At 45.2% G+C, this 22,070-nt stretch overlaps 1 protein-coding gene and 1 pseudogene across 2 annotated transcripts; one reads left to right on the forward strand and one right to left on the reverse strand.

Annotated features, from left to right (window-relative positions):
- The first annotated feature begins 3,131 nt into the window (after nt 1–3,131).
- On the forward strand, nt 3,132–8,723 carry LOC115146036 (uncharacterized). 2 transcript variants are annotated; one of them, XM_029687786.2, is made up of 8 exons: nt 3,132–4,252; nt 4,428–5,360; nt 5,642–5,884; nt 6,094–6,186; nt 6,375–6,524; nt 6,766–6,876; nt 7,012–7,105; nt 7,210–8,723. In XM_029687786.2, exons 1-8 carry the CDS (start codon nt 3,413–3,415, stop codon nt 8,268–8,270), a joined length of 3,525 nt encoding a protein of 1,174 aa, XP_029543646.1. In that variant the 5' UTR covers nt 3,132–3,412; the 3' UTR covers nt 8,271–8,723. The 2 variants fall into 2 exon arrangements, with proteins under 2 accessions (XP_029543646.1, XP_029543647.1); XM_029687787.1 differs by having other exon boundaries at nt 3,135–4,252; nt 4,431–5,360.
- A 5,122-nt stretch (nt 8,724–13,845) lies between these two features.
- Nucleotides 13,846–21,544, reverse strand: LOC115146771 (ADP-ribosylhydrolase ARH3-like; annotated as a pseudogene).
- Between the last annotated feature and the right edge of the window lie 526 nt (nt 21,545–22,070).

The following is a 22,070-nucleotide window of genomic DNA, read 5'->3' on the forward strand; positions in this document are numbered from 1 at the left end:
GGTTTCGGGCAGGGGAAAAAGAGGAAGAAGCATCGGGGATAGTAGCATTAGAAGGGGAGGGAAAGAAGGCATGGCTGAGTCAAATAGGAATCCTGACTTAATGAAGTGGTGATTAAAGAGGTCAGCCATATGCTTCATGTCAGTAACAACCACATCGTCAACTTTAAGGGACATGGGCAGCTGTGAGGAGGAGGGTTTATTCTCCAGGTCTTTAACCATTTTCCAGAACTTCTTGGGGTTAGACCCACAGAGAGAGAACTGCTCCTTAAAGTAACAAACTTTGGCCTTCCGGATAGCCTGAGTGCACTTATATCTAATTTGCCTGAATGAGAGCCAGTCAACCTCAGTATGCATGTGCCGAGCCTTTCGCCAAATGCAATTCTTGAGATGGAGTAACTCTGAAAGATAGCGGTCGAACCAGGGGCTGAACCTGTTTTTAATTCAAATGTTATTTTCTATAATAGAATTATGTTATTTGACGTGTCAAATTAAAAGCTTATTTAACCTGTCAAATAGTATTATTTGACGTGTATCTTTTTTGACACGCAAAGACCCAAACGGTGCTCCATACAGAAAAACCAAAGACAGTACAGTATGAAGATGGGCTAAAACTGCTTCTCCAGATAACGCTTGTAGACAATGTCATGACGACAATGGCTAGCTAAGTGCATGCGCAGAATCACTTCATCTGGGTTCACACACTCCTTCGATATAAAGTTGTTCTTGACAAAAATTCCAACATGTCCGTTTGTCACTTTTATGAGGTTAGAGTAATAACATTGCCTCGATTCTAGTTTGTGCATTTAGATTTAGAGAAAATGAACAACTAAGGAAGAATTTTTCACTTCTCTCATTGACTTTTCAAAACCCCAAACCCCAGCCCGATCTGCTTGGTCTGTTTCACATGCGTTCCCAGAAAATCTTGCGATGTTAAGCCTCTGAGTTTATAAACTTTGTGGAACGACCATAGATGGTCTAATAAAGTCACCGGGTGTAGTTATTTGCTCTGACTCATGTGCAGTGTTGATGAGTTTAGCTTTAGCTCACGTAGCAGACAAGACCTGCGGTATGATGTACTACAAACCCATGGCAGGGTTAGACAGATGGGTATTCAGACAAGATTTACTTGGGTCCTAGTCCATGTGGGGGTAGAGGGGGAACTAGGCAGCTGATGTACTGGCTAAACAAGCACTTAGTAGTGGGGATGTGGATGTTGTAGTTTCAATGAGCAAGGCAAATGCAAAAAGCCTGATATGGACAGTGATGGTGCAGACCACCCAATTTGCATATCGCCCAAACAGATCTACAGATGATGCAATTATTGCACTCCACACTGCCCTTTCCCACCTGGACAAAAGGAACACCTATGTGAGAATGATATTCATTGACTACAGCTCAGCGTTCAACACCATAGTGCCCTCAAAGCTCATCACTAAGCTAAGGACTCTGGGACTAAACACCTCGCTCTGCAACTGGATCCTGAACTTCCTGATGGGCTGCCCCCAGGTGGAACGGGTAGGTAACAACACATCCGCCACGTGGATCCTCAACATGGGGGCCCCTCAGGGAGTATGTGCTCAGTCCCCTCCCTCTACTCCCCGTTCACTCATGACTGCACGACCAGGCACGACTCCAACACCATCATTAATAAAGGTTAAATAAAAAATGTTAAAATAAAAAGATTGCTGATGACACAACGATGAGACAGCTTATAGGGAGGAGGTCAGAGACCTGACCGTGTGGTGCAAGGACAACAACCACTCCCTCAACGTTATCAAGACACAGGAGATGATTGTGGACTATAGGAAAAGGAGGACCGAGCACGCCTCCATTCTCATGGACGGGGCTGTAGTGGAGCAGGTTGAGAGCTTCAAGTTCCTTGGTGTCTACATCACCAACAAACTAACATGGTCCAAGCTCACCAAGACAGTCGTGAAGAGGGCACAACAAAAACTATTCCCCCTCAAGAGACTGAAAATATTTGGCATGGGACCTCAGATCCTCAAAAGGTTTAACAGCTGCACCATCGAGAGTATCTTAACGGGTAGCATCACTGCCTGGTATGGAAACTGCTCGGCCTCTGATCGCAAGATACTACAGAGGGTAGTGCGTACGGCGCAGTACATCACCAGGGCCAAGCTTCTTGCCATCCAGGACCTCTACACCAGGCGGTGTCAGAGGAAGACCCGAAAAATTGTCAAAGACTCCAGCCAACCTAGTCATAGACTGTTCTCTCTGCTACCGCACGGCGAGCGGTACCGGAGCACCAAGGTCCAAGAGGCTTCTAAACAGCTTCTACCCCCAAGCCATAAGACTGCTGAACATCTAATCAAATGGATACCCAGACTATTTGCATTGACCCACCTCTTCTATGCTGCTGCTACTCTCTGTTATGATCTATGCATAGTCACTTGAATAACTCTAACATGTACATTGACTCTGTACCGGTACCACCTGTATATAGTCCCGCTATTGTTATTTACTGCTGCTCTTTAATTATTTAAAAATAATAATAATTATCATACTTTTTTAAACATATTTTTCTTAAAACTGCATTGTTTGTTAAGGGCTTGTAAATAAGCATTTCACTGTAAGGTCTACACCTGTTTTTTTTCACCTGATTTGATTTGATATGGCAGCAGCAGTGGAATAGAGACACTAAAGGCAGGCATCTATTCCAAGTACATAGGAAAGTCGGGGAGAGGAGGACGGCAGGAAGAGACAGAAGAGAGGCTATTTTTACACGACTAAGAGTGGGTCACAGACAGTTGAATAATACTTTAAATGTGATAGGAAATCATCAGACAGGAATGTGTGATTATTGCCAGGAAACAAGCAGTGGAGCATGTACTGATACTGTGTGGGCAGTATGAGAGGGAAAGAGAGCGGCTGAGATCCAGTATGAGGGAGAAGGGGATTCAGGAAATGAATTTCAAAGCATACTGAGTAGAACGTCATTAGATACCGGCTCAAATATTTTGTTATCTTTTTTTAAGAGAAACGGGGTTGGCTTTAGTTTGTCAGTCTCTGGCCCACAGTCAACTACAGTAGGTGGCGGTAATGCACCACAACGTTGGATGCCAACTGCCGATAAACCCCACCGAAGAAGAAAATGACCGGCTACGGAAATGACACACGCTGGAGAAAAAAAATCTAGCCAGCAGCCACTCTGCTCACGTCTCTCTTTGCCGTTAGCTACCTTCTGTAGCGTTTAATGATTGCATCGTTTCACAGTATCCTCAACATATATATATTTTTTTTACAATTGCAGTAACCTCTGTGTCGTTTTTATTACTAACTCATAGGGTTGTAAAAAAATATCGAAATTCAAGTTACCTAATCTATCGATTGTTTCGGGTATTGCACATGAATATCTAGCTAGCTAGCTAGCCTGCTAGCTACAACAGTCAAAATGGCGGACAACGAGGATGAGAGCGATGTGTCAAGTACAACAACAGGGGCAGATCATGGTACAATATATCAAGTTCAATGTGTTTCTGGATTGCCAGAAAATGAAACCTCTACAGAATTGGAAAACCAGAACCAAGTCGGCGATAAATGTATTGAAGCGCAGGGCTTGACAGATTTCCTGCAAAGCTGCACAAAAGAGGATACATTCGTTGCAAAGGACTCCCAAGTGGTTGTCGGCCAAACTGATGGAAATGAACAACAACCTGAACAAAACATAACGTCTATTGTTGAGACTTCAGGTATTGCAAATGGTGCAGAGTATTCTACAGTCAGTGCTGACTTTGTAAACGCTCTGGCACCTGGAACCACCATTATTTATGTGCAACCAGACGGTAGTTTTGTTGAGGGATCAGGTCTGACTGCAGAGGAGCAGCAACAGCTAGTGGAGCAGTTGGCCAAACAGCAGCTTGTCACAGTGACAGAGAGTGAGGCTGTTCGCCTGTTTGAACAAAATCAAGTAATCAAAACACTCCCTACTACTTCATCACAGACACAGTATACGATTCCAAGTACAGCACTGGCTCCCAATGAGCTGCAACAAGTGCTAGAGCAAGTGATCAAATCTCAGCAATCTATGGCCCAGACACCCAAGGAATCGGAGCAGGTTGTGACCACTCTGGACCCCACAACTGGCTTGTTCACGACTGTTGCAGCTTCAGAGATTACAGTAGGAAGCCCACATCCACTGGTCACTATGCAGAATGCATCACAGCAGCTGAAGAAGGTCGCGAAACAAGTGGCACTTCAGTCCCACAATGGTACGCGCCTGGTCCCGAAAAAGGTAACTACTTTTTGGATTCGTTTTTTCTATTAAATTATTGCACATATGACTTTCACTGATATTTAATATGCTCAATTGTCTAATTCTGTGTTTGAAAAGATAACATTTGATCATAGCACTTTAATCCGATGCTATGAAATCTACTATCCAGATGTTATTGTTTATATTTTACCAGCAGGAAACCATCCGAATCCAAGTCCAGATGCCCTCTGGAAAGCAGGAGGTGAAAGGACCTACGCAGGCTACCATTTCAATTCCCCAACAGAAGAACTTGGCTTTGACGAGTCAAGGCCAGCAGGTCAAAGTGTCTACAAATGGCAGTGTGAGCAGCAGCCCCCAGATCATCCACATCACACCCATGGTTGGACAGCAACAGTACTTCCTACAGCAGAACCCTGGAGACCCTCCCATTCAGCTGCTTCTGCAGAGTTCAACCCCTGTGGTTGGCAGCCTGGTTCCCATTGTGCACAAACTGCCCATACCTGTTCAGACCCCAGTCCAGCAGCCTTCTGGTAAGGCCCCGGTCAACGGCACAGCAGTTAAACCTGCCACCGCTGCTGCCACCACGTCTGTCTCTGTCCCAGCCTCCACAGTGGAAAAAGTTAAAAGGGTCAAAGCCAGAGTGAAGAAGGCACCGAATATCAAAACCCGTTCCGGGAGGGTGTCCAGACCGCCCAAGTACAAGGTGAAGGACTATAAGTTCATCAAGACAGAGGATTTGGCCGAGGGCCATCAGTCAGATTCTGATGATTACTCTGAGATCAGTGTGGAGGAAGATGAGGATGGCGGGGATAGTAAAAAGGGAGCAGCATCTATGAGTTACAGTCACAAGCGGAAGGCCTTTCAATGTGAAACGTGCGATAAAGCTTACATAGGCCACGGAGGTCTGTCCAGACACTACAGGCTGAATCCCTCTCACGGTGAACTGAAGTCCCCTCCTGAAGGGACCCCAAAAACTGACAGCCCTGGTAAGAGAGTAGGCACTGGGGCTGAACATAAGAAGCCAACTGAAGAGAGTAATGCCTACAGTGTTAAAAATACATCAGGTCCTGAGAAAAGTGATGCCACAGAGAAAACGGCTGCTGCAACTTCAACCACTCAACAAAAAGTAAGTCGCTAGAAAGTTACCTTGTGTATAATCAAATGTTGACAAACGAATACCATTGGAATGTTGACAACCTGCAGCTAATTTAGCCGAAAGCTAATATTATGGTGATGTCTGTCTGTTATAGTGTTGGTTTTCCGGACACAGATTAAACCTGGTCCAAGACAACAAAAAAATCAAGCACAATGGAGAATCTCCATTGAACTAGCTTTTAGCCCGTGACTAGGCTTAATCTGTGTCTGGGAAACCAGTCCATAATGTTTTTACGGATTGTACCTTCACAGGTGGATACCACGGCAGCCCAAGGAGTAGCAGCTTCTACCAGACAGGCAGTGGGCCAGGTAGTGGTCCAGGCTCGGGGACCAGGGAGGCCCAGAGGACGGGGCAGACCACCTACCAAAGGCCTGCCGATGGTGGCAGCACACCCAGCAGTGAGACGGGGGCGACGGGGCCGACCCCCAAAGCTAGGAGGGGGTGTAGCCAGTGTGGAGCAGCAGGCCCAGCGAAGGAAAGCACGGCTGAAAGAGGTACATCAAATTAGGAGTCAGAACACTTTCAACAAACGGTTGCTGCTAGGAATGTTTCTACATGAAGTTAAAAACAAGTGTTAAATATACAAACAAAATGTAGTTGTTATAATGCAAAACACATGAGTATTTAGCAATGTTGTGAGTATAACATGAATCTCTGAACACATAAGTTGTTTGACTGTTTATGTCACTTGTTCCCTTGCTAGGTGACACACGAGTGTGATAATGAAGAACTGATGGAGACTGTGCTCCCTCGCCTGGCTAAGGTCATGACTGTCTGGGAGTTCCTCTTGATGAAGGTAAGGTCACCACGCTAACCACCTGAACAAACAGTTGCACGCCAATAAAACAATTTACACAATACATTGTTTTTGCTACACAATGTTTGAATGCACTTTATCATACATTTTTAGCAACAGGCAAATATCGAATAAGACACAGTTGTAGTTTTTGGTTTACTGAATAATTGTATTCCATGAACCGTCAGGTGGAGAAGGGGCGGCAACCCAAAGCCCAGTTTTCGGATGTCTACCGGGAGTTTGAGCAGCTCCACAGCCAGGTGAAGAAGATGGCCCGGGACTATATCAGTAACCCTCAGCAGGGTGTCCACACAGCCTTGGAGGTCCACAATGTAGATGTAAGAAGTACAGCTATATTATTCAATTCAATGAAACTATACATTTGGGGGGAATTAATAACGTCATAGCCAGATTACAAATAAAGAACTTCCATGCATATAATACTATACAGACATCTCATTATTAGTATCACTACACTGGGAGTTGAAATGTATTCAAATGCATTGAGCAAATTGATTCTGTCTCGGAAACAAAATGTACAGAGTAAAATTGTTCATTAATGCAAATCCTGTTGCTTAGGTTGCCAAATCTCTTGGCATCGTCGATGAGGTGAACAGGTTGAAAGTCCTCAACCCTCCAACGCAGCAGAATGTCACCAACATGGCAACCAAGAATGTCCGCTACATGGAGGTAAGCACCATTTAATTTAGACTGCACACTAACTCTACTCTTGCTGTTATGGAATTATATATATTTTTCATAGTAATTCATTGTTATGAGATGCAAAAATGTAAAGGTAATTCTTAGGTTATTTTTTTTACCCAGAATTCTAAAATGTTACCTCCAACGAAGAGATTTAAAATGGAAAACCGGGTTGGTGTTCAAATTCATCAGAACGGTGTTGAGACTTCCAAAATAGGTACGTTGTATATTTTACCTACTAACAACCTGTGGATAGATATTTCATATATGTCCTAACCAAAACATGGAAGATCACACATTTTTTTCCCTGTATACTCTCAGAATCCAGTGAGGCCAAAGTAGAGAACACCGCATCAACAAGCATGAAGAACAATTCACCACAAACTCAGGCGCCCACCAAGAGCCCCGCGGACCCTCAAGCCACTCAGACTGCTATCGTCAAACCACAGGTTGTCTCATCTAACCCAGAGACAAATGTAACACCCATGGAACTGATCCAGGATCACTTATCCAACAGCATGACAGAGTCAATTGACTCAGCGGGAGGAGAGGAAACCATGGAGACAGGTCAGGATGCGTCTGGTACGGAACCAACCGAGGTCCTGAGCACCAGTGACATGGGCCCTCAAGCCACTCAGACTGCTATCGTCAAACCACAGGTTGTCTCATCTAACCCAGAGACAAATGTAACACCCATGGAACTGATCCAGGATCACTTATCCAACAGCATGACAGAGTCAATTGACTCAGCGGGAGGAGAGGAGACCATGGAGACAGGTCAGGATGCGTCTGGTACGGAACCAACCGAGGTCCTGAGCACCAGTGACATGGGCCCTCAAGCCACTCAGACTGCTATCGTCAAACCACAGGTTGTCTCATCTAACCCAGAGACTAACGTAACACCCATGGAACTGATCCAGGATCACTTATCCAACAGCATGACAGAGACCGTTGACTCAGCGGGAGAGGCCATGGAGACTTGTCAGGGTGTGTCTGGTACAGAACCAACTGAGGTCCTGAGCACCACTGACATAGCAGATCAAATGAAAGAGTTAGAGAAGGCCTTGGCCACCGACCCAGTCCCAGTAGATCAGCAGCCCAACTGTACCCTGGTCCAGGAGAGTGGCCTGACCCAGGCTGTCTCCAGCGGAGGCCAGGTAGTGGTTCAGGAGACCCAGGAAGGCCAGGAGATCTACATCCAGACCGAGGGGCTCACCATGCACCTAGCAGAGGGCCAGGAGGGCGACATGGCCTCTGAGCGCATCGTCATCGTCAACGGGCCTGACGGCACCACCATGCACATCCGCGCCCCTGAAGGAGTCCCTCTGGAAGCAGTCCATGCCCTGCTTGGTATTGAGGCTGAGGGGAAAACACAGCAGTGATTTGTTGTTTCTCCATATTCAACCCCCTCAACTTCACCCATATTGATTTCTTACTTCTGGTGGATTTTATTGTATTCCAAGTGTTCTTTATGAATTTGTAAACATTATTTTCGATGTGGTGTTTTCCTATTTAGACAAATTAATAGCCCTTCCTTAAAAGTGTTTAGTTGTTTGTGATATGTTTATATGTAGATAAATATCAAAAGCAGTTTAAAAAAAGTTGCACTATTTTATTACTTTTTATATATTTGGGTGTAACATTTTCCAAACATAAAATAGGTTTGTAATACCATGGGACATTTATTCAATGGAGGGGAAACTTTAAAAGAAATCGTAAAAGTTGTGGTTTTATTCATTTCCATGTTTCATTTGTGATTCATTGTTGCAGTACAACCATTTCATATACTGTACAGTTTAGCTCATTTCTCTCTTAATAAAGAATGTGAGAACAAATCATTATTTTATTTAACGGAAAGTTGAAACCAGCAGCATTGCTGTGCTTCATTCAGTGCATGTGAGTTCCTTTGTAACATCCATACAGTAGTTGTATGGCTACTGTACTTACAAGTCCATACACAGAATATAATCCCATTCCAATATGAAAAGAATGTTCCAATTTATGTTTGTTAGATTCGTCAATGCGCTGTCTCTAAAAGAAGACCCTCTAACAGTAGCCTTGCACTGTTGTCTATGTACGGCTGATACAGCCTGCAGGAGAGGTGCACCATTGAGAGGTTGTTGTGTGAGCTAGTTCCTGAAGAATGGCCCGCTTCAGAGTCCGGTCACGCTTGTAGGCTTCGTAGCGCTTGGAGGGGACCTCAGCTGAAATAAACATGGTGACATTTCACAAAACCTACTTGTCTTGGAACATACAGTGCGTTCAGAATGTATTCATTCCCCTTGACTTATTCCACATTTTGTTGTTTTACAGCCTGAATTCAAAATAGATTAAAGTATGAATACTTTCTGAAGGCACTAGATGATTCGTAATAAAAACACCTCAAGGATCGGTTTCCCAGAAAAAACGTAAGCCTACACCTGAACTAAAAAGCAATTCATAAAAAAAAAATGTCCAGAATTATGTGTATTCTGGATCCTACATGTATTTTCAAAGCACAAGGCATCTTAAATTGATGGAAAGTCTCATCGAACTGTGATGTAAGGCCAGGTCTGAAACAAAGGAGTTTGTCTTCCTCTTCCATATTGGAATTTCTCCAGATCGATGGTCCCCTTTTCAGATTAAACTAATTTATCAATTTTTGTATTCAATACGTGTCTAATGGAAAGAGAAAATGGTCAGTAATGACGCTGACAGCACAATTGTATACTGGTCTCAGATCTGTTTTTGTTGTTGTGATAATTAACATTAAGTTGGCAAAATAGTACGAACAGATCTGGAATCAGGCTACAATTGTTAGTGTTGCCAGAGAGAAAGGTGGAACAATCCTTAATCAAGATTTGGCTGATTGTTCCACAGTCTTTGATACTGTTCAATCATGGCACAAATTATGTATTCACCATTTTGACCATGACACTTAGCAACTCTTGTAGTTCACTACTGTTTCCAAATGCATTCTCTGAATTAGATGTGTCCTGATCCTCCATCGTGACTTCCATCTCTTTATGTTAAACAGATTTTTTTTAAAGTGATGAGGAAGATTGCCATTTAACATTAGCATGACTTTCCTCCCAATTCCATTTATTGTCAAGCAAGACATTGCAAAACATTGTCAACCCTAGATTGACAATTTTATTTGCAATGGTGGATCCTTCATCATTCAGTCAGTCCCATTTCAGAATCAGATTGTGCCAGTCAGCTACATTGTCTTAAACTTTTCTTGCACTTCCAGTCACTGAAGACTGAGACTTTCTGCCAAGAGTGGTCATCTCAGAGCCTTGTACTGGGGAAAATACATTTTTATGTTTGGCCAAAGAGTGTGCCTGCCAAGTATGCATCTGATGTGGCCAAATATATGGGAAGTGGTAGTTTATTAACAACCAGGTAATGGATAGTAGATTAGAATTTTATATTAAGATAGATAAAAGATACAACAAAACATAGCAAATTATTCACCAGCTGACATAGGAAGGCTTTTTACTAGCTATCATTTTGGTTCTATTGATGTATAGGCAGAGCCATATATTTAGAAATATATGGCTCTGGATGTAGCTAGCTACCTCTGGGTCAATGATGTCATTTGAAGCTGGACCAGAGCTAGTAGCTAGTTTGCTAGGTCATCAGTAGCCTCATTGAGAACCAGGCTTTCCTAAACGGGAAGTCCATGGCACAAAATCTGCTAAAAAGGGGTAAGAACCCGGTGTAAATCAGTGACGACTCGCAACACGTCAAACCAATCAAATGCCTTGCTTGGGCGGACTCACTAGATTAGTGTTGTAGGTGCAACAGTGCGTGAGGATGGCCGTGAAACAGCTGATTAAAACCCATCAAAATATGTTGATGTATGCCGTGTTTGTGGTAAACCGTACGACTAACAGGGACAAAACATAACCTTCTACAAGGTAAATCGTCTTCATTGCGACTGGACTGCACACGGGCTTTAGAAGAAATAACGGGACCTGTCACGCTGAGTGATGGGTTTTCAATATAAAAGAAGTGCCAATGACGTGGAAAGAATTGTATGTTTTGTGAGGGAAAGAGCAAATTCCAGAGTTAGAACGGAAAGATGTGCCAAAAGAGTGTCTGTTCAGGAAAGCACTGAGAGTCTGGCGAGACGAGGCCTATTCAGGGAGCCATCCCCAGCGACATGACCAGCCGCCAGATATAGGAATTCAACTGCTACAAGCATCGGTTTATGGTGCATTTCTGGTGCTCGCTATCGTGTGGCGATGCTGCTGGAGTCGGCATTGGCTGCCTGAGCCGGGGAGAGGGTTTCCCCAGCATCGCTACATGTTGCTGATCAGACCCTGTTCCTCACCGCCACCAGATCAACACCAGCTAGAGCTACTTGACGAGCTGTTGCCAGTGACCCTGCGTGCCTCTGACTCCCTGCCTGTCCCTGCACTAGGGGACCCTCCAGCAGCACCGGACCTGTCTGCTGCTACCTATAATGACCGGTCCAGCCCTGACATGGGCCCATGAATCCCTGGAAACTTCAAACTGTCTCACTCGTACAGGACATTTCTGATCCCCAGCTATATGGCCACCCCCCACAAATGAAACTGAAACTACACACTCCTTTGTCCCATGCCCTCTTCTCACATGTTGGAATCTCCCTCCTACATACTGATGCAAATGACCATAAATTTGCCACCTGAAACTTGGCCCACAACTGCGTGGCCACGCATGACTCCAACACCCTCATTAGGTTTGCTGACGACACGATGTGGGAGGCCTGATCACCGACGACGATGAGACAGCCTATAGGTATGAGGTCAGTGACCTGGCAGTGTGGTGCCATGACAACAACCTTTCCCTCAATGTCAGCAATACAAAGGTGATCCTGGACTACAGGAAACGAAGGGCCGAGCACGCCCCCATCCACATCGACGTGGATGTAGCGGAGTGGGTCGAGAGCTACATCCACATCACTAAGGAATTAACATGGTCCACACACATCAGCACAGTCGTAAAGAAGGCACGACAACGCCTCTTCCACCTCAAGAGGCTGAAAATATTTGCATTGGCCCTCAGATCCTCAAAAGGTTCTACAGCTGCAGAGCATCTTGTTTGGCTGCATCACCACTTGGTATGGCAACTGCTTGGCATCCGACTGCAAGGCACTTAACCCTAATTTGCTCCAGGGGCGCCATACTACTATGGCTAACCCTGTCAATCATAGCTTAGCTAAGTGGTATAGTTGTTCGGGTGCGTTTGTAAATTCGCTCTGGCTATCTACTCCGATTTCAGAGCACTTGTCTGACTGTGCCAGAGGCAGAGCGCAGAATAAGGGATGGATTTACTAACGCTCAACAGCCGTTGAATGTGGCCAGTGTCAGTAAACGTCAGCAGAAAAGTGTAATTAAATTGTTGACAGCAGCACAGTTACAGTCACCAACACTCTGGATAACATGAAAACTGCCTAACCAGCTCTGCTAGGGCGAGTAAAATGGTCAGAGTGAGGTGTTCTCTCATTTGTGACTGGAAGTAGCTAGCAAGTTAGCTTAGGTGCTTGACTGCAGTTGGGAGGTCAGAACGCTTGGATCAACCCTACTCCTCAGCCAGAGCATCCAGTGTGCGTTCTGAACGCTCCGAGAGAGAAACGCACTTTGGCATTCCAGATTGAATTTAGCAACACACCCAAAGTCTTGGTATTAATTTGTTATGCTAACAAGCTAGCAAGAGGTTGCATTACAACAGCATCAACTTCCGGCAGACAGGCGAAGCGCTAGTACGCTCAACTGAAAGGATACCGTTTGTTTACTAAAATGAACTAACAGTATATAGTATGGGTATTCGAACACAGCTCAGGTCAAAATAAATTTAGAAATCTATGTTATTCAATTATTGCACCCACACTGCTCACGCATGTAAAATAGAAATCAGTTCTATTCTGGCGCAGATCGCGGTGCAAGTCCTGCCTCTCCCATCTCCTTATTGGTTTATAGAAGCAGGTACCTACGTGCCATCTCCTCAATGGTTTTACCCACGTGGGTGACTGAAAGACGAACGAGGTCAGTGGCTGTAATGCACCTAATTTATGAAAGTTGCCAATCGCAATATAAAGTCAAGAGAAGAAAAAGTCTGGAAGGAAGAGAGATGACTAGAAACAATTCGGTTGACCGTTTTATATGTGGATTAATTGGCTGAGTAGAGGACCTTGTACATTTCAGGTAAAATAACAACTCAATGTTTTATATCCCAGGACGAATTAGCTAGCAACAGCAAGCTAGCTAAATAGGACAAATTAGCTAGCAAGTGCACGCTAACTAGCTAAATTGCCATAAATGTATAATGCTTTTCGGCCTGTCCCCAAATTAATATAATTGGTTCAGAGTTGGTTTGATATTTTAACCTGCCTGTCGTGATCGCTTTTGGTGTGGGGGACTAAATAGATTTATGCACGATGGCGCACGCGCGCAGACGGTTTGGGTTCCGTGTTACACGATTTCTAAATGTATTTTGCAACGCTCGCGCACGCGACACAAGCGGCGTGGTCAGCCTGTAAGAGTTCAATTCTGATTTACGGGCCCTTCCCAACAATGCAGAGAGAGAAAAAATGGAATAATAGAAAAATAACACAATGAATAAATAATACACTTGGAAATATACAGGGTACTGGCCAAAAATGTTACTCCCACTGAGCCAGAATCATCCCTGGCATGTTCGTGATCATTGCGTTCGAGAGTCGGAAGCCTTCACCTCACCTGTCCGCGCAGGTTCTTCCTGTTCTGTCACATTCAATATCTGAAAGTTCGACTGCTGAGGATTGTCAGAAGAGGAACATCTAATTATCTCTCCTGTACTTTAACTCAAAGAAAGTACTCGGCTTGTATTTCGCAGATGTTGATTTACATTGTCAGTAACAAACACACAAATACATCATACAATTTTTTACTTTACTTTTTTTTTTTAAATTCAATTATTTTCTCTATCAAAAAGAAGACATATAGTAACTCATGTTAAATTCAGAAATTAGGTTTTTCGTGACAGACTAAGGTACGCTAACCACATTCCGTACAAATGTGCGCAACCGCGACATTCAAACGAGGCTGCAAAGAAAACAAATGGGATTGTAGCGACACTGTTGACATCAACATCTGGGGTGTGAACTACGTTTCTATTCAAGCGTGACGTGTCATGGCGTAACGTACAGTGCGCATAAATCAACTAATTATGTCTTACTGCCTCTCTCCACCAGGTGTAGCACTGCTCTCACCGTTTAAAAACAAGAAAGGGACAGGGTAAAGGGGATACCTAGTCATTTTTTGCATCATCACTGCAAGATTTCATGACTCTCAAAAGCTGCTGGTTACTTCTGAAGATCACTTTTAGCACCAGCACCGCCCTAAAAACCCGATTCAAATTTGACACAAACCTTCAAATAGGTATGTAATGACACATTATATAAACTCTTTATAGTGTTTTATTTACATTTTAGAGGCGATAAGCTGATAAATTGGACAGATCGAGTGAAAAAAGCTGTTTCCCCACACAACATCTCTCCTTCTCACTATCACGCAATAGGTTTAGCTCCCCACCCGTCATTTAAAAAAAGACCCGACGGAGCTCATTGTCTTCTTGAATTATGCAGGTCTCGTCATTGATTTTGTTAGAAAGGGGAGAAATTGTGCTTTACATTGGTATTGATATTACAGTTGATCTGGAAGTATTGTGTTTTTTGGGCACTAAAATAAGGTCAATTGTACAGACCAGGGCGATGTACAAAAGTGAGTGAGTTTACGTTAATTGTTCAACAGATGGCAAAAGGAGGACCACGGAATAAAAGGATGTATGAAATAGCTTTCTGTAACGTCGACGATGGGTGTCGAGAAACAGGTGGTCAATTGAATATAACAAATAACGATACAACACAGGAGTAGCATCTAGACATGAACAACAGAAACAGCTGCCTGGGGAAGGAACTTAAGGGAGTGCCAGATAAGGGGAGGTAATGAGTGAGGTAATGGAGGCCAGGTGTGCGTAATGATGAAAGCCAGGTGCCGTAATGATGGATCCCTGGACAGGTGATTAGTAAACCGACAACGTCGAATGCCGGAGGGGAGGAGCGGAAGTAGACGTGACACTATCAATGTACCCTTGATAAAGATGAGCAAAAAAGACAGTATAAAATTAACCTGAAACAAATACTGAGCTATATTGCATGCAAAAAAAATGAAATGATATGTCTTTATACTAATACAATTACTCAGAGAAAGATTTAGTTTAACAAGTTTTTTAAAAATCCCTCAAAAGGATTTGGGCTCGAAATTATTAGCACCCCTGTTTTCCCCTTCCGAGGACAACGACACAGCCCTTCTAGATTTTTTATGAGATTGGAGAACATATTGGGAGGGACTGTAGACCATTCCTCCATATAGAATCTTTCCAGATCCTTGAAATCCTAGGTATGTTTTTTTTCTGCATATGCATCCTTCCTTCGATTATAAACCCACCACAGGTGCGAGGCCAAAGAGCTCTATTTTCATGTCACCTGACCATGGCCCTGGTTTCAATCCAAGTGACATTGCCATTTAGAAAACTCCAAGCATTTACATTTGTTAGATGACATGAAAATAAAGCTCTTTGGCCAGGCACACCAGTGGTAGGTTTGGTGTGGAACGAAGGATGCATATACAGAAAATAATACCTACTGTAAAATATGGTGGTGGATCTTATGGGGATATTTAACTTCGACTGGTCCTGGGCCCCTTGTTAAGGTCAACCCGGTACCAGGAAATTTTAGCCAAAAGCCTGGTTGCCTCTGCAAGCTGAAACTTGGCCACTAGTGGATCTTCAAGAAATACAACGGCAGGGTAGCCTAGTGGTTAGAGTGTTGGACTAGTAACCGGAAGGTTGCGAGTTCAAACCCCCGAGCTGACAAGGTACAAATCTGTCGTTCTGCCCCTGAACAGGCAGTTTAACCCACTGTTCCCAGGCTGTCATTGAAAATAAGAATGTGTTCTTAACTGACTTGCCTGGTTAAATAAAGGTAAAAAAAACAACAACCCCAAGTACACATCAAAATCCACAAAGAAATGGTTAATTGACCATTTTGCAATGGCCATCTCAGTCTCCAGACTTGAACCACATTAAAAACCTGTGGTTTCAATTGAAGAGGGCTTTTTTGCTAATAATTTATCTAGGGTGCTAATATTTTCAGTCATGACTGTATGTTTATCTCGGTCAAAGTCCCTTTGTGTAAGTAGGGGGCTGTGTGCTGCTGTGTTTGGCAGACTGTCGGTCCTAGAGTCTCCTTCAGTCGATGCCTAGTGGTACAGAGTTTGTAGGTACTAAGTATTCATATCAGCATCCTCTGCCCCTTCACAGCACCTCTGCTAGATTTGGGGATAGTATCAATTCCATAACGTGACCCTGCAATGGCCCCTGGCATGCAGGTGATAGTGTCTGTGCCTCCCCCAAGGCCAGATTGTCCTCTCCAGGCCAACGTAGCGATTGGGCAGACCATCCTGGGGCTCCAGGCAGTGCAGTACACAGAACATGGCAGTGGGGACAGAAAAACACAGAAAGAAGCCGATCTTTAGAGTTAACAAAAATCTTAGAGGGTGTCACACCCTGACCATAGAGAGCCTTTTATTCTCCATTTTGGTTAGGTCGGGGTGTGACTAGGGTGGGTAATCTAGTGTGTATTTCTTTGTTGGCCTGGTATGGTTCCCAATCAGACGCAGCTGTTTAGTGTTGTCTCTGATTGTGGATCATATTTAGGCAGCCATTTCCCCACAGGGTTTTGTGGGATCTTGTTTCTGTGTAGTTGCCTGTGAGCACTGTTTGAGCTTCACATATAGTTTATTCTATATTCTTTTTTATGCGTTTGACTATCAATAAAATATGTTGAAGCGATTCCACGCTGTGATTTGGTCTGAGTGTATTTATGATGATTGTGACAGAGGGATAATGGCACCACTGAATATTGTCACGCCCTGATCTGTTTCACCTGTCCTTGTGCTTGTCTCCACCCCCCTCCAGGTGTCGTTCATCTTCCCCATTACACTTATACCTGTGTTTTCTGTTTGTCTGTTGCCAGTTCGTCTTGCTTGTCAAATCAACCAGTGGTTTGTCTCAGCTCCTGCTTTTCCCTAGTCGCTCTTTCCCACCCTCCTGGTCTTGACCCTTGCCTGTCCTGACTCTGAGCCCTCCTGCCTGACCACTCTGCCGGACGTCCTGTACCTTTGCCCCTACTCTGGATTACCTACCTCTGCCTGATCTAACCCTGAGCCTGCCTGCCGTTTTGTACCTTTGACCTTGACCTTGACCTGTCATTCCCCTGTTGCTGTAATAAACATTGTTACTTCAACACAGTCTGCATTTGGGTCTTACCTGAAACGTGATAAATATAGTATGTATTTACTCCATGAGTCAATACTGACCTAGATCAGATATGACCTCCTCAATACTGACGCTATTCCTTTCCATCACGTCCTTGACTCTGTGCAGACGAAACAGAATGGGAACTCTGGCTCGTTGAGGCTGGATGCAAAACAGAAAAGAAAGATGTTTGTTAGAACAAGAGGAAAGAAAAGTTGAGAACCAAAAACTCTCCTCCATGCATCAGTTATTTCTTCAAGCACCCTCAAAAAGGCATCCCCTTATGTTTGAAGTTCTCATTCTCTAACTGCACATTAGTACTGCATGTCAAATTCTCAGCCTCTAAACTAAAATTGTATGCTGAAGCCAAATCCCAATGATGTACTATCTGTGTAAGTATCATTGACGGCCAACTGTCGTACACGGTGAGGCGCCTCCTGAAGGTTCGACCACGGGGCAGGGGATTCCAGTACCTGGTTGATTGGGAGTGTTATGGCCCGGAGGAGAGGTGCTGGGTCCCTGCTAGGGACATCCTGGACCCAGGCCTCATCACTGAGTTCCAATGCCAGCACCCCAGTCAACCAGGTACTGGAATCCCCTGCCCCGCGGTCGAAACTTCAGGAGGCTCCTCACTGTGTATGTCGGTTGGCCCTTCGATGAGACAGGGGAGAGGGGTGGGCCTGGAAACAGGAGACAAAAGGGCTGTAAGACACAGGTTTAATCCTAGACACATGAAAGGTGGGATGTATACGGAGGGTACAGTGCAACAGAAGACAAACAGCAGAGGGGCTAATGATCATCAGATGTCCAGGACCATAGTAGGCCAACAAAAGCGTTGCCGCACAGGTCAGAGTCCGATGGGAGCCCGGGTGGCAAGCAAGCCTGGAGGAGTGGGCCCACTCCAGGACCGAGGGGCAGACAGCATCAGGCACAAACATACGGTTATCTGGGCCCCCCCGGGGTTCGGTTGGGAACACTGCGCCTCACGGACCTGTTTCCCTATTCCCCAGCTGAGTGCCTTCGCCAGACATGAGATGGAAAGGATGGTCTCGGGGTCCGAGGGGGTAGCCACGGGGCTATAGCAGCGTGACAGCGCATCTGGCTTGATATTCTTGGATCCTTGTTGGTAGGAGAGGGAGATGTTAAACCAGGTGAAAAGCAGGTCCCACACCTAGCTTGCCTGGAATTGAGACGCTTGGCGGTGCAGAGATACTCCAGGTTCTTGTGCTCTGTCCACACAATAAACGGATGTTCCGCCCCCTCCAACCAGTGTCTCCACTCCTCCAACGCCATCTTCACCGCGAGAAGCTTACGATTCCCCACATCGTAGTTCCTCTCCGTGGCATTGAGGTGATGGGAGAAGAAGGCACAGGGATGTAACTTGAGGTCCAGGGCAGAACGCTGGGACAGGACATCCCCCACTCTCACATTCCGAAGCATCAGCCTCCACTACAAACTGACTGAACGGGTCAGGATGAACCAATATGGGAGCAGTGGTGAAACAGTGCTTGAGGTCCCGGAACGCCCGATCAGCAGCTGGGGACCATGTGAATGGAATCTTGGGAGAGGTGAGTGCAGACAGGGGGGGAAGCCAGGGTGCTGTAACCCCACATAAAGCGGTGATAGAAGTTGGCAAATCCCAAGAAACATTGCAGCTGCACTCTGGATGTAGGCTGGGGTCAATCCACCACCGCTCTCACCTTCCTGGGATCCATCTGTATATTCCTGCAGCGATGATGTAACCAAGGAAGGGGATGGTGGAGCGATGGAATTAGCATTTCTCTCCGCTTTCACAAAAAGCTGGTGTTCCAGTAGGCGATTGAGGACCTGTCGGATGTGGAGCATGTGTTCTTGGGCTGAGTGGGAGAAAACGAGGATGTCATCGAGGTAGACGAAAATTAACCAGTTCAACATGTCGCGAAGAATGTTTCTAACCAGGGCCTGGAACACAGCAGGGGCATTGGTGAATCCAAATGGCATGACCAGGTATTCGTAATGGCCGCATTGAAGGCAGTCTTCCACTCGTCCCCTTCCCGTATCCGCACCAGATGGTAGGCGTTCTACAGATCCAACTTGGAAAAAACGGTGGCCCCCTGGAGCGGTTCGAAGGCCGAGGCAATGAGTGGTAGTGGATAGCGGTTCTTCACCGTGAAGTCATTGAGCTCCCGGTAGTCAATGCATGGGCGTAGTGTTTTGTCCTTCTTCTCCACAAAGAAGAACACTGCCCCAGTGTGGGAGGCAGAAGGACGGATACACCCGGCAGCTAGGGAGTCCTCGATGTAGGTCTCCATGGCCTTGGTCTCCGGACCCAACAAAGAGTACAGTCGTCCCCGGGGTGGTGTGGTTCCTGGGAGAAGGTTGATCACGAAATCATAGTGTCGGTGCGGAGGAAGTGAAGTGATCTGGGCCTTACTGAAAACCTCCCGGAGGTCCTGGTACTCTGTGGGAATGGCAGAGAGGTCCGGGGCAACTTCCGAGCCCACACAAAGACGTCCCGGGGCAGGCTGCGCTGACTTCAGACAATGGGCGGGGCTCCTGGTCAGGGCAGGCAGAATGGTCAGAACCGGGGAAACTAGGAAACAGAACTTGAGAAAGCAGGGAGATGGGAAAACACGCTGGTAAGACCTGACAAGACGAACTGGAAACAGACAAACAGAGAACACAGGTATAAATACACTGGGGATAACGAGGAAGATGGCCCGACCTCTGGAGGAGGGTGGAGACGTGCACAAAGACAGGTGATACAGATCAGGGTGTGACAGAAAGTAATTACACTCTGCATCACTGTGAGCAGCATCTTCTCCTTCCACCTCCTCCATCTATAAAATGAGTTTGTTGATCAACTTATGTGGCAGTTCCAAAGCCCCTGTAAGCGCAGGTGGACCGTGAGGGCCTGGAGTACTGCTCCATTGTAACACAGAGAACAAGAGTGGGTCAGCGTCGCACCAAGCCTGGAGTACTGGGAGCAGAAAGAGAGGGAGAGAAAGAGAGAGAGGATATACAGAAGTACAGCTGTACTTATTGAGCCGCTAACCTCATTGCACCACCATTCCCAAATGAGCCACGACCACTGAACTGAGCCAGTCCTGGCTGGAAGATCATTCAAGTATGGAGATTCAAGCTTCCTCAACACCTGGATTACACCTGCCCCGTACCCCTGCCCTGCAGAATGGCTGTATTACTTTGCAAACCTGCAGAGAAAAGCAATATTGTTTTTAAATATAATTTATAGATGCTTAATAGGTGCATATTAACAGTACTGAAACTGTAATGCAGACAGACCTCTGTCTTCTTTACCTGCTTGCCATGTCTTGCTTGTCGAACCCTGCCCTGGTCAAAAGAGACTGGACCAAACAGCGTGTCGTGGCAGTGTCATCACGTAATGTAAAATACCTGAGGGGAAACCACAACGACGATATGATGACGACATGAGAATGTGTGGTGATGGGTGTGTGATATTGGGCTTAGGGGCACATTCACAGAAGACAGCTATAAATGTGTAGCCTTTTTCTATTCAATAAATTGCTTAATGTTGCTCTGAGCAATGCACATATTTGATAGGGCTTAGGGGAGGTAGATGCATGGTGATAAATGTGAGTATTTGTACTGTAGACCTACACATTAGGGGGCTTTCACACCGAATTGGTTTGGAGCGTTTGTTTTCCAAACTCTGGTGCGTTTTCTCCCTTTGTTGATGAGTTTGGGCTGGTGTGATCACTGTCCGCACTCGGGAGCGCACAGTGGTTCGCTCAAAAAGGGTCGTCTCGGTCAGATTCAATTTGTACCATGGTGCGGTTCCCTGCAGGTAAGAATGCAGTCCGGACCAGACACAGGAAAATAACCCGCTGGGCCAATAACCGAAAGGCTGCTGATTCGAAAACGCTACCCGACAATGTGAAAAATCGGTCGATAGGCCCTTTACAAGGCACTTAACCCTAATTTACTCCAGGGACACTGTACTACTATGCCTGACAATGTAAAACAACACATTTTACCGCACCTATCTGGTGTGTAACAATAAAACATAATATAGGCTACTGAATATAGCCTATTCACGTCGCAGGAAGAGAGGTTATTGCGCTGTTTCCTCGTGCTTGTTGTTGGAAGCGAAAGTAATATGAAAATTGGGACACACAGTGATGCTTTGTGATAATCGTAGATTTAACCTGAGCATTTTTTTTCAATAAACAAATGACTTGCATGGACACATGGCACATTGAAATTATCCGCCAACGCAGTCTCCCAGCACCACAGCAACCAGTGCACCGCTGAACCAGGACAAAGAGGCTGGTTCTCCAGCTCCCACTGACCGCACCTCCATGACGGCCATGTTGTGCAGAGCTTTTCAGACAACCAGCGGAGCGTAGCCTTCCACACCGAGTACACAACGCCCCTCTATTCAAAGCGGCTAGTGCCTCAACATTCTAAGATCTAATTTAACAGCGCAATATTAATATGTATACACTACATGTCAAAAGTTTTAGACACCTACTCATTCAAGGGTTTTTCTTTATTTGTACTATTATCTACATTGTAGAATAATAGTGAAGGCATCAAAACTATGAAATAACACATATGGAATCATGTGGTAACCAAAAAAGTGTTAAACAAATCAAAATATATTTTATGTTTGAGATTCTTCCAATAGCCACTCCTTGCCTTCATGACAGCTTTACACACTCTTGGCATTCTCAAATGATTGCCTCGCCTGGTTCACCAACTACTTCTCTGATAGAGTTCAGTGTGTCAAATCGGAGGGTCTGCTGTCCGGACCTCTGGCAGTCTCTATGGCGGTGCCTCAGGGTTCAATTCTTGGACCGACTCTCTTCTCTGTATACATCAATGAGGTGGCTCTT

Source organism: Oncorhynchus nerka, linkage group LG18 (genome assembly GCF_034236695.1).
Source record: "Oncorhynchus nerka isolate Pitt River linkage group LG18, Oner_Uvic_2.0, whole genome shotgun sequence".
NCBI lineage: Eukaryota > Metazoa > Chordata > Actinopteri > Salmoniformes > Salmonidae > Oncorhynchus > Oncorhynchus nerka.